The sequence below is a fragment of the Gallinula chloropus genome (genome assembly GCF_964237585.1).
Source record: "Gallinula chloropus genome assembly, chromosome: 3".
In the NCBI taxonomy this organism is placed as follows: Eukaryota; Metazoa; Chordata; class Aves; order Gruiformes; family Rallidae; genus Gallinula; species Gallinula chloropus.
The window spans coordinates 73,880,304-73,893,162 of record NC_140087.1 but is presented as its reverse complement, the minus strand read 5'-3'; the positions used below and the strand labels follow the sequence as shown (position 1 = coordinate 73,893,162).

The window sequence follows — 12,859 nt, the reverse complement described above, 5'->3', positions numbered from 1 at the left end:
TGTCACAGAGGAGACGTTAAGCTGCAGCTGCTAGGAGTTGAGCCTGCTCTCTAAGCAGGGTTTGCTACAGCAGAGGCAGGCAATGAAGGAAGATATGTGTCTTCAAGGAACAATTCAGAACCTTTCGAGCTCCTGCTGTCAGACCAACCCTAACAGCGTATGACTTGTTTGTAATTGCTGTTTCAAGTTCAGCAGGAGGGAGGTATGATGTATTCCAGGGCTGAGGGGCTGTTAGTCCACTGTATTATTTTATTTTTTTTTAAATCAACTTGTTTCCTGTACTATCATATGCTTTTCTACCCTAACATCAGAATGCTAGTGCATGGTTCAACTTGTTTATACAAAGATTTAAGGGGGTTTTGTTTGTTTTATGTGAGGGATTTTATTTTTATAATTGGTATTGTGTATTGGAGCAGATGACATTTGTAAAGCAGTGAGGGACACAAGTGTGTGCAGTTAATGCTGCCATTAGCTGAGCCCCAGTTCTGCTGCTCACTTGGACTTGGAAACTCCACTGTTTTTCTTTCTTTTTTCTAAGGACCCTCAATCCTACTTGTTATATTCTCTTATTTCCCCACCCCATCTGTTTCATTTTGGCTTAATGCAATTAAAGTTCATGTTGGGAACATCGAAGTTATGTTTAAATCCTATTTACAACTTTTTTTGTCTGTTTGTTTATTCCTCCCATGCAAGCATTGGACAGGGAGATTTATCTGATTTCTAGACTGCAGTTTACTGGGGTTCTTTTGTTTTTGCAGATGCCAGACTTTGTCTTACCTAAAAGCTGTAGCTTGCATCAGCTTTCTAAAACACCATTGGGATCTGCTCTTAAGGTGGATCCTGTGTTCTTGGTGGGGAATTTGATCGAGGGTATTGGGCTACAGCAGTCTAAATAAACTTCACTCGTTCTAATTGTTCTAATTTGTAGGCTTCCAGAGGTGAGGATGTGTCCTGAAATAAAGTGGGATATTGCAGTTCCTCCACAGTGAGATTAAGACACTTAAGATTATCCAGGACCTTTAGTAAGATGGTGAGAGACAGATCTCCATAGCTTTGTCCTGCTGTTTAATAACCACCTTATGTCTAATGAGTTTTCAACTTGATGTTTGTTTGAGTTTGGCTGTATTTTGACCACTGCTACCACTATATACTGAGACTTGAAATAAGCTAACCTGGGAAAGTTCTCCTGTATATGTTAGGAGTTTCCACAGGGAATGCTCCATATTTATAAGTTTAATTTTAAGACTGCTGTGATCCTGTAAAATTAGGAAATAATTTTTCCAGTCAAGCTGTTGAGAATGTTGCTTGCATGAAAGAACATTGTCAGATAGGTAATTGGATTGTGTATATGAGCCTTTTTGATTGATTCTTTACTTTTTGGTCTCTGATCTCCTTGAAGGGATAAAGGAGACATATACATTATATATACACTGAAAGTAACTGATAAAAACACAAGTCTGGCCATACTAAGTCATATCACAGATCCATCTAGGCCAGTATCGCGTCCTAAGTCAGCTAAGACTGGATATCTATTGATATCTAGTGGATATCTACAGGCAGTAAGAGCAGGGAAAGCATTTAAATTGACTCTGCAGAATGCTTTTGCCACCTTCAGTGATTTGTGAACTGAAGGCTTCCTAAGCTAAAGATGGAATATTTGTGTGCGACTGTTTAATGGGTTTCTTTATTATCATTTTTAGTGAATTTCTCAAGTCACTTTTTGAATCTCTGTAAGCTTTTAGCATCTGTAGTGAAGACTTCTTCAGCTTAACAACTTGCATGAAGTTACTTTTGCTTGGCCTAGTTGGTCTCCTGATGAGCACACGTGTGACCAAGGCAGACGCGTTGGATGTAAGACTCTGCCACACTTAACTGCAACACCAGGCCTTGGCACTGAAGTTCTTGCAGTCTTTCCTCCTAAGTTTGTTACTGTTGCCTATCCCAGTCGTGCTTCTCTGCTGGCTCTTGATTTTCATGTCGGCTAAAGAATTGCTGCTGTAGTGCATCAGAATTCTGTAAGCTTCCTTAGAAAGGAGGAGACCATTTACCCCTGAGGACTATCAACTGGAACTGTCTTGATGCCAAACAGAAGGAACAGTTTAGCAGAGCAGTGGGTCAGAATATACAGTTGGGACTATTAGTCTGTTTAAGCATGGGGGTGGGTATTTCTTTTTTTAAAGGCCAAAAATACATTTATGAAACTATAAAGATTCTAGAAGAGATAGCACTATATGAGAGCTGATGTTTACACTTTATCATCCTGAGGTTGGCCAAGAGATGGGCCAAGACATGGCCTGTTACTGTTTCTTTCTCACAGCAGCTTTCATTTCTGCTTCACTTGCTATTTCTTGGAAGCTAGTTTGACAGTGTCTTAGGATAGTTCAGCTATCTTGCCTGTCTTCATGGGAGATGGATATAATAATTTCTTGACATCCTGTACATTTCCTGTAGGAAAAGACAATCTAAAAGCTCTTTTCTCAGTCACTATCTTCAAAATGATGTGTCTTGACATTCTACAGTCTGTACATTTTAAAGCTAAAAGGGATGCAGATGTGTCCGAGTTCATATGCTTGGTCACCCTTTGAATCAGAAACAGCTCTACTGGAGTTCAAGAGAGAGATAAACCTTCCATCTCTCCTTCAGTTCCCCTTAACGATACTTAACATTTAACATGTAGAAATTAAGTTCTCTGCTGTGTGCTGGGGAAGAAATGCTAGTGCCTCACCTCTCTCCCACTGACCGACCTTCACCAGCCCCTTTCTGTGGCTACATTAGCAAATTCAGCCCTGGCAGGGGGCTGGCTGCAGCCTTTGATGCTAGTCAAACAATATTTACCCTATATTATATTGATTTAGAAGCAAGTGCAATAATGTGTAAGTTAAAAGCATCTTTGAAATGTGCTTATGTTCTTTGCACAAAGGTGATGTCACCCCTTCTTTTGCCCTTTCTTTGTGATGCTTCTGGAGATGTGGGTTAACATGTGTTACGTCTTGCCATGGATGTAGGCAGTGCTTCAGTGTCGCTCTGGTATACCCATGGTCTGTAGGCCTGAGCAGGTTTCTACAGTATTAGTACTGCCTCAGGAATACATTTTTGGTTTTCTAATACTGCTTTGTGCTGCTACTGTAATCTAAACCAGCTTGAAATTTGTATCAGGCTGTAATTAAATTGCCTTTTGGTTTGTCTGCATCACTCTGGCTATACCAGAGCATATCTGTAAACTTAGTTCTGTAATTCTGTATTGACACATCGCTGCTGTTCATGGCCATGCCCAAGAGGATTTTGTTCTGTTGCAAAGCCAGGGGAGGTTTATGTGACTCAAGTAACAACCATGTTACCTTTGCACACGTGTATTATAACATTGATAAAGGGAAGTGGAATAGTGCACCAGGGAAAGCCATTCTACCGTGCCTAGTTCTGAGTGCTCACAGACTTCTGTGCTCTGTCTCCCCTCTAAAATTATTCCTTGGAATTACTTTCCACCACTAGTCACTAGACTGAAATCTTAATAGGTCTTTGCATTACTAATGCATGCATCATGTACCATGCTTTTTAGGTGTTTTGCTTCAAAGTGAAAAACAGTGCATGGCTGACTTTCTCCGGAAAACTCCTAAAATCCTTTCTCTCTCTTCCTACTGTCCTGGATCTCTAGCTGCCTTTGTGTCCCCTGCAGCCCAGTGCCTGCACTGCCTATGCTTGCCTCCATGAAATGATGCTAAGAGACCTTCAAGAGTAGGGAGGAGATACCTGCCTCTGGACCTGTGCGTTAATGTTGTTTTTTTAAATATTTTTGTTATGTTGAGGGTTTGGGGCAATCTATAGTTACATTATTTCAATAACAGAAGAAAAGCCAGCCTTCCAAGATATTTTTGTGGGGATTCTGTCTCCTGTGCAGTCTGCCGGTCTCCTGTGCGTGTGCAGGGAGGCTGGGTGCAGCTACCAGCTCACTGGTAGCTTAGGTATGGTCAGCTCAGATGTTCTGGTGAGCATAAAGGAGCCTGTGAATGGCATTAGACTTGCTCATTAGGAAGAGGCAGCACAAATGTGCTCCCAAACACAGCATGTACTTTCTCACTGGAGAGCTTTCCAGTTTCTTACTTCAATACCTGGCGACTGAAAGGGCGGCCGCCCCATACAGATGTAGGACTCTTTTCTATGAGAATTCGGAGCATTTTGTTGCACCTTTCTTCTGGATGTCTTTAATATTCAGTTTCTTCTTATTTCTCTTCTATCATTTTGATTGTACTTTAGCAGGTGTTGGATTCTGTGAACATTTCTCAGCAGCCCTCTTACTGCATTAGTCAGCCGCTCCTTTTTTCCATGTAGTTATCGTCTTTATCTAGAATGAAATCTTCTTTTGTGAAGATCTTTTGAGAAGATCTCTTTGAGATCTTTTGTTCGTGTTTTGTTTGATCATCCTCTATTTCTTGCACTTTTGACATACTTCTGTCTGCTGCTTCCTTGTGCACACTACATGTCGGTCACTTCCTATCCTTCCTTCTCAGCCCTTTTATTGCTAGGGAATGAGCTTTTCTCTCTATTTGAGCTCATAATTTAGTGGGGACTTTTTTCTTTTTTTGGAGGGGCCTGAAGAAGTGCAGCGATTGAATGACCAGTCTTCTTTTCTAATTTGGTATTTATCTTGTTAATCTTATTGAAATCTGCAGTCAGAATGCTACAGTAACACTGATTTTTAGGAAGGAAAATATTTCATATTTTGGTGGATGGACAATAGAACTGCCAGGAAAGCTTAGAAAAAGATGCATGCATAATAAAATATCCAGCCTACTTCTAAAGCCAGAAAAATATCTTACAGAAGAGATGAAATGCATTAGGACGATCTTTCATTAGTCCTGTTTCATTTCATTTTCTTCCAGGAAAGCAGAGTTAATGAAAGTCATTTTTGTAGAAGAATTGTAACAAAAAAACCCCAACACCCTCAAAACAAAATTAATTTCAGGATAGGCTATCTGGAGCTCCTTCTAAAAGCAGGAAAAAAGGACATGATGTAGAATGCAAACACCATAGGAACAAGATACCTGTCTGTATTTTAATTTGATCATTTTTAGCACTGTGTGTACGCCGTGAGGAGGACTAATTTATACGTGGCTGAAACCCTTTCTAACCATCCCCATCTTCTTTGCTTGGCTGTTCATCACAGTAATAGTGTCTGTAATCCTGGCTCTGTGAAGGCCCTTCTACCCTATTCAGATGCTTTTAGGCTTATTGAATGCAATACCTGGCAAACCTTTCTGATTTGTGTTGGATGTCATCCAGTGAAAACCATGAAAACTGCCTATGTAGCAGCTGCTCTGTTAAAGCAAGACCTTTTTGCTTGGTAACAATAACAGCTCCTGCAGCATTTGGCATTAGATTCTTTTTGACTTGTTGGCTGTCAGGCCCGAGATCGCTGGACTCCTGCATGGTATAGCTGGTAATTGTCACCCCTTTAGTTTGTGCTGCTGACTTGAAGCATGGTTGCGTCTGTCAAGTTTATGCATGGAGTGAGCTCAGGTGTTTGCAAGGTGAGTTTTGCCTTCTTTCCTGAGAGACTGGTTCAGTATAGTCATAAGCAAAACCTGTGGAAATGTAGCATGTACTTCTGCTGTGACCTGTACTAATTTTGTCATTCCTTCCCCCCGCCCCCTTCTTTCCCCAGATAAATGGCTCATTTAAATTGGGAGCTACTAAAATACTCTCTGGCTGGCAAATGCAGTGCCTAGCAGCAGTCATCAAGGACGAACCAAACATGAGTGGAGGAGGGGAACAGGTCGACATTCTTCCGGCCAATTATGTGGTCAAAGATCGATGGAAAGTGGTGAGTAGGTCCAGCTTTGTGCTTCCTTTGGTGGCCCAAACAGATAACTTCTGCCTGTAGTAGTGTAGAAACTTGGCTAGTTAATCCTGGACTCCAGCAAGCAACAGCGGAGTGGTATGTTTTGATATGTTAGTAAGATACTGCAAGAAGATGGTTAATATTGCCTTAGTGTCTGGTATTTTTAGAAGACAACCTGCCAGGGATTTTTAGGTAGGATTGAGCCATTGCAGAAGGCTGAGTCATCTTTTAGTATGACACTTAGATTTTTGAGTTCCTGTGGCAAAGAATACTACAAACATGCCTATAAATAAATTGCATTACAGTAAAATAATTTAAAAGCAATTGTTTAAGTTGGAATGTCAGCTACTTAAGTCAGAAAACCACTAATTAGCTTGTTGGTACAACTTCTGTGTAAATTTATTAGGATACTCAGGTGATTCCATGATTCAATGATACTTCTAAAATTATATCAACACTTGTTAAGAGTTTTAGTTCTTCATGGGACAACTATTGCACAAGCTGGATGGGCTACACTGAATTGGTAGCCACTTCATCTTTTACATATTCATTGTATGGCTGCAGACCTCACTAGCCACTTAAAGTCATGGCATGAGTTTGCCATTTACACTCAGCTCTTTATGTTTCTTATTGCTGTAGTATCTGTGTCAGATTTGTAGTTCATTCTTTCACCAGGTGATACAACTATTAATCTGCTTTTATGGATAGGGTTTCAAAATTTGATTTTTTTTTTTTTATAGACTGCTTAATATTTATGAGCAAATCACAACTCCACTAGACATAATAAGCATCTAGGCATGCTCTTCACTTCTATAAATTGGACCTGGCTGTCTTACCTTAGGCACCCAGCAGATGAACCTGTGATTAGTGATGGCTTGTGAGCAAAGACTTCAGCAGTTTGACCAGAATCATGCAAGAATTCTGCGATAGAGACATGGGGAGCACCTCATCCTCTGGACATGTGTTTCATTGCCACCAGATTTGTTCAGAGGATGCAGTTTTTCCTATGTATAAGTCTTTTTCTTTAGTCATAAGGCTAGTTCTCTGGGATGGTGGGGAAAGTAGCATTATGGTATCACCTCAGCTAAAGAAACTAGAACATTACACGTCAAAGGATCATGCACCTTTTAAACTTCTTGAAATTCTGGGTGGGTTTTTTGACAGTTTTTGTTTTCTTGCTTTAAAAGCTTTGCTTTCAAAAAGCTTTCAAAAATTGTAAATCCCTCTTGTGCTGTTGTGCCCATTTTTAACTTGGATTACTGGCAGTGCCTGAATCATTAATCTCCCAGCAGAAGCCTCACTAGTTCAAACTGCAAGTGATTCATAGTAGTAGGACTCAGTTGTCTCTCTGTGCTAACCAGCTATGGTACAGCTGCCCTATGAGTTTTGCAGTGGTCTGTGAAGAGCAGAGGACTGAAGAGACTCAGGACTCTGAACTCGCTTCAGTTCCAGGCTGTGGGTAGCTTATTTTCAACAGGCTGCTTCAGACAACATATTATCCTTCCATTAGACTTGCCTCCTGCCTGTATCTGGACAGAACTGTTGTCCTGGACAGTCCCACCTTGCTCTCTTCTTTTTACTCCCCCATTGCCTGCCTCTCTTCATCCATTGCTCCAGCTGCATGGCTGCAAGTAGTCATTTTTCTTCATTCTTCTTTACCCTAGCCAGCTTCAGCTTGGACCATCCCTACCCTTCATAAAACTTTGAGCTTCTCCTTCATGGATAGGAGTGCTAAAATGTCTGTAAACGATGGAAGTATTTTTTAACACAGTCTAAACAAAGTAACTTTGTTCTTGGAAACAGCACAACTCTTAAAAGCACTGAAAACTCCAAGTAAAGCCTAAAATATGCTGAGTTATGCTCATGGGGGAATATCTCAAACTAATTTTAAATTTGGTAGAAGCACTAACCGTGGGATTCCGTGACTTCATTGCTGCATGAATCTGCGACTGGGGACTGCTGGGAGCTCTGCCCACTAACTCTGCCTTAGAAAACAGAGAAATGTGCAGCTATCTTGTCAACAGCAGCTACCTCTATCCAAACAAATAGTCTTTTAATTTTTATAATGTTGGCTTACAGTAGTCTTCAATGCTGCAATGAGGTCATTATATGACTTAGTAAAGGGCATAAGAAACAATGAGAAATTCTAATTCCAGGCTCTGAGTAGAGCTGGGAATTTGGCCTAGTGCTAGTTGAGTTGTGTGTTGTGACTGTTGAACAGTCATTTCTGCCTGGCTCTACCTGCCCCTCTGCCCCTCCCCCCCCAAAATGCATACTCTTTAGGCAGGCTTTCTGCACTGTCTCCTTTCCGGGCTTGATGTTGGTGCAGGACATCAGAATTGTGAGCTGTATGGGGCTCAAAGTAAACTGGGGAAAAAAACCCAATAATCTAAGGCTCTATTGGCCCAAGGAAATGGAAAGCATAGGATCAAGTGACAAGTGGAAAAGGGAGTGTGCCCTAAAGCGAGCATACAGCTGTAACATCAGTAGTAGCATTTTTTCCTTTGTCATAGATCTTTCTGAATCCAGCTCACAGCATGGAGCTGGACAGTTCACATTTTGCTGTGAGTGATGGATCCTGCTCCAGCAGGTGTGTGGCACATTTATGTGATGCTGGGGTTCAGCTGCCAGAAGGTTTTTTTTGTGTAATTTGTCCTCCCATTGTGACTGTCTCTGGCTGGGCATCTGCTTGAACCTTGTAGTTCTTAGTGCTGGCACACCTCCAGTATTGAACCGATTTCTAATTTTAGATCGGTGTAATGTATTCCTTGAATTCCTTTTCTCCTCTCCTCCTGTATGCTGGCTGACAGGGTTTTGACAAATGAAGATGTTAGTTCTCTGCAGTTAGCCTGTTGGTAGTTCATTTTCCTGTCACTCCAAGTCAGTAAAGTTTGGCTGTCTGACAGCAATGATATTTTTGTTCTTATTTTCGGAGAAAGTCATGGACAGGGAGTGCTTATGCGCTTTATCAAAACTTTTGGACTTGGAGTATTCTTTTGAGTCATCATTCTTTACTTGATACTGGATGAAATTTGGACAGTGCTTGAACCACGTGACTTTTTCTGACACTCTGGAAGTCCATGTGTGCTCTGAATTATGTGAACTGCTTTGTTCAGAGAAGAGAACACAGTTACACAGAACTTGAATAGATGGAGAGCCACCCTGAGGAGAAAGACTTGGGGGTGGTGTTGGTGGAAGAGAAACGTGATGTGAGCCCACAGCATGCACTTGCAGCCCAGAAAGCAAACCATATCCTGGGCTGCATCAAAAGAAGTGTGACCAGTCGACGGAGGTGATTCTCCCCCTTTACTCTGCTCTGGTGAGATCCCATCTGGGGTCCCAAGAAAGACGTGGGCCTATTGGAGCAGGTACAGAGGAGGCCCATAAAGATGACCAGAGGGCTGAAGTCACCTCTTCTATGAAGCAAGGCTGAGAGAGTTGGGCTTCTTCAGCCTGGACAAGAGAAGGCTCCAGAGGGACCTTCTAGCAGCCTTCCAGTACCTGCAGGGGCCTTCAGGAAAGCTGGAGAGGGACTCTTTGCAAGGGCACAGAGTGATAGGACAAGGGGTAATGGCTTCAAGCTGAAGGAGGGGTAGGTTTGCATTAGATATAAGGAAGAAATTCTTCCCAGTGAAGGTGGTGAGGCCCTGGCACAGGCTGCCCAGAGAAGCTGTGGCTGCTCCCTCTCTGGCAGTGTTCAAGGTATGGTTGGATGGGGCTTTGGGCCACCTGGGCTAGTAAAGGGTGTCCCTGCCCATGGCAGGGGGTTGGAACTAGATGGGCTTTGAGGTCCCTTCCAACCAAAACCAGTCTATGGTTCTATGATAACTTGTACTTGGTTTGAACTATGTATAAATATTAAAGCTGAATGGATGTGTCTCTCTACTTCACCTAAACACTTTCTATTGGACATTCACAACTGAAACTTGGTAGCAAGACAGAGTTGGCAGCTCCTGCATGAAGCTTTGAATACAAGTAGTGACTCTTGTACATGTGCATGCACTTTTGACAAGTACAAGCCTTGCTTTGGTTTCTTCCAGGTTCTTGAACTGAAATTTTGGTTGCACTTGTCCTTCTAATTCTCCTGTTTATTTTGGAAAACTTGTTGGAAGCTCCCCAAAATTTTGTGGGCTTGTCATCTTTTCTAGGTCACAAAGTTCATTTATAGTTCCAAGAGGTTTCTTGGGACAAGTAAGGTGCTATACCAGTCTTGGGGTGTGTTTTGGTCACTGTGGATAATTGCTTTAAGTGGGCCTTCATAGGTCTTCAGATGATTTAGAATGTGGCTGGTTGACTTCTCTATTGGCTTCACAGTTTATGCATGTTCTATAGGTTAGTTTTCCCTGAGATCAGATTAACTCCAGGTCTCCTAAGCAAGTTGAGTGGACTCAGGGAGTTTGGTGCATGTAGATCCATTCTTCCTAACCTGCTGTTGAGTCAGCTGAGGCCTGCTAGCCTTTTCTGGATCAATTAGCCCATTGAATTTGGCTGCAGGAGTTGCAAGCTCAACTGTACAAGTGCTCCTTAAAGGTAGCCACAGTAGTCATCACTTGACCTTGTCAACATTTGAAGATTGTGGATGACAGCCTTTACCCTGGCTGGGTTCACTGTAAGTGGCTGGCTCTTGGTTTGGTCCTTCATTCTGGATTTAGGGCAGATGTTCTTTGCCTGACCTTGCACCACTCCTGAGACTGAACCATTTCTGTCTTGGTTCCAGAGTGTTTTCTTGAGAAGATTTAGTCTTTATGTAATATCCCTGGAAGACAGACTTTGTTTAGAACAGTGATGCCTTAAACACTTGCTGAATAAAAGATTAAATTTGTAATTGAAGGCTATTTTTGGTAGGAGGAGGTGTGTTGCCTTGGTTTTTTGAACTGTCCCTCTGTGAGTACTGATTTCTGCTTAGTAGGAAGGCTGTGTGTTGGGGCTTTTTGGGGTTGTTTGGTTTGGTTTGTTATTTTTTAGATTTTTTTAAGAGGCTCTGTAGGATTGTGCTGCAAGATTAATTTCAGGATAAATCCAAAATATTTCAAGATATTTAAAGGACACTTCAAAGAGAGCTATCTGTGTCCTCTGCAGCTACTGATACATCCAGGATGGCTTTTGGGAGTGGCTTCCCCCATCAGGACACGGCTGTTTACTATTGGTACTCCTAAGGGATGGTCCAGTTTGGGCAATTCCTGGAAGCCCATGGTTGGAGACTGACACACAGAGATGTCAAGTAGAGCAGCTTTTTGTTAACAGCTTACTCCTGAAATGAACCACTCCTAACTCAGTGAAAGCTTGTAGCAGCAAGGTGGTCCATATTGTGCATCGTACATGACTTTCCTCTGATCCTTCAGTACCACTATCCTAACCATATTACTGTGCTGTTCTGTTTATACTGTAGTAGCTTTGCATTTTGACAACTGTGTTGACATGAAACCTCTTAGAATATGGAAGAAGCACAGCAATGCATTGTATGGTTGTGTGGCTGTTAGTGGCACGCTGAAAGGACTGGAATCATGTCTGAGGTGCAGCCTACTTAATTTTAGTTGTCTGTGTCCAAGTCCCAGTAGATACCTGTGTTTGATCAGACAAATTGTTCACTTGACTGCACATGACCCAGCTCACATGTAGGGTCATGCAGTTAGGTAGAATGAATCCTGCTGGTTTTGTCAGCCTGTATGCCAGTCTTAAAAGTAAAAGGACTGGTGGAAGGTCTGGAACAAGATGAGAAGAGAATATTCCCAGAGCAGCGAGGCTTAGCATGGGCTGCTGATGAATTTAGGTGAATCTTGTTAGATTTTTCTTTCTTGTTCTTGACTTTGTGTTTAATAATATCATTATTCATTTATTTTCTTGTGTGGTATATGCCTATTTTTCCTTTGTGTCCAGCAGAAGGGTGTGCTCAGTTTACCTTAGACAGTGAACTCTCATAAAATATCCAAGCAAGGAGGAAATGCCTATATGATAAACTCCTGACCTCAGCCAAGACCCTGAGTTGCAAGATAACAACTTGTTCTGCAACAAAGAAAAGGAAATAGCTGCTGATGGCCTCTGGATGTTGCTGAAAAATCAAGGAGGGTGGCAGTGCTGGTAATGATGAATGGGACCATCTGCTGTGCTGGGAAAACTATGCCAGAGACTAATTTCCATAAGAGGGTGAGAAAGGATGCGAGAAAGAGGCAGCTTGAGGGCTCTTGGACAGAGAGGTGCATCCATTGGTTGGAACATGTGTATAAAATTGGTTCTGTGATTCAGCAGCACCTCTTATCTTCACCTTGTGTCATCTTGCATTTGTTGCTGTGTTGACTTATATGGGTCCTCTGGTTGAGCTTTTTTCCCAGGTGAGTAGTCTTAATACCTGTACCTTTCTTCCTGAACCTGCTTCTCTGATGCACATTTCTGTCGCTTTTTCTGAGGTAGTAATTCTAGCCCATCCTTAGTTTTTCCACGCTTCTGATCATTCTCATCCTGAAATGAACCTCTCCTAACTCAGTGGGAGCCTCTAGCAGCAAGGTGATCCATATTGGCATCATACATGACTAAACATCTTTACAGTGATGCTGTTCTAATCATATTACTGTGTTGTTCAATTTATATTGCAGTAGCTCTGTATTTTGACAACTGCATTGAACTCCTTGTTAAGGCCAGAGAATGGAAAAGGATCATTGTGTGCATCTGTGCTGGCTTTAGCAATATTTCTCCCCAGATCCATTTCTTGAATTTGCAACCCAGCCAGATGTTTGGGTAGCCTATGTTTTTTCACCATCCTGGCTATTTTGTGTTATTTTTATTATTGTTGACTTCTAGTCATGTTACTGATTTTCCCACTGATACATTTTTAATCTTCTTCTCAAAGTCATAGAATCACAGAATCGTAGAATGGTCTGGGTTGGAAGGGACCCCAAGGATCAGAGAGTTCCAACCTCGCGCCGACAGCCTGCCACACCAACCTCCAGGCCTGGATTTACACAAAGTTGCTCAGGGCCCCATCCAACCTGGCCTTGAACACTTCCAGGGATGGGGCATCTGCCACTT

At 42.0% G+C, this 12,859-nt stretch overlaps 1 protein-coding gene across 1 annotated transcript in view; it reads left to right on the top strand.

The window, feature by feature from the left end:
- Positions 1-5,474: 5,474 nt before the first annotated feature.
- Positions 5,475-12,859, top strand: part of TTBK1 (tau tubulin kinase 1) — a gene marked incomplete at both ends in the record, with an annotated part of 94,192 nt that continues 86,807 nt past the window's right edge. The window contains 2 exons of the mRNA XM_084262417.1: positions 5,475-5,525; positions 5,660-5,818. Of these exons, the coding sequence (XP_084118543.1) occupies positions 5,475-5,525; positions 5,660-5,818 (210 nt within the window). The remainder of the gene's footprint in view (positions 5,526-5,659; positions 5,819-12,859) is intronic.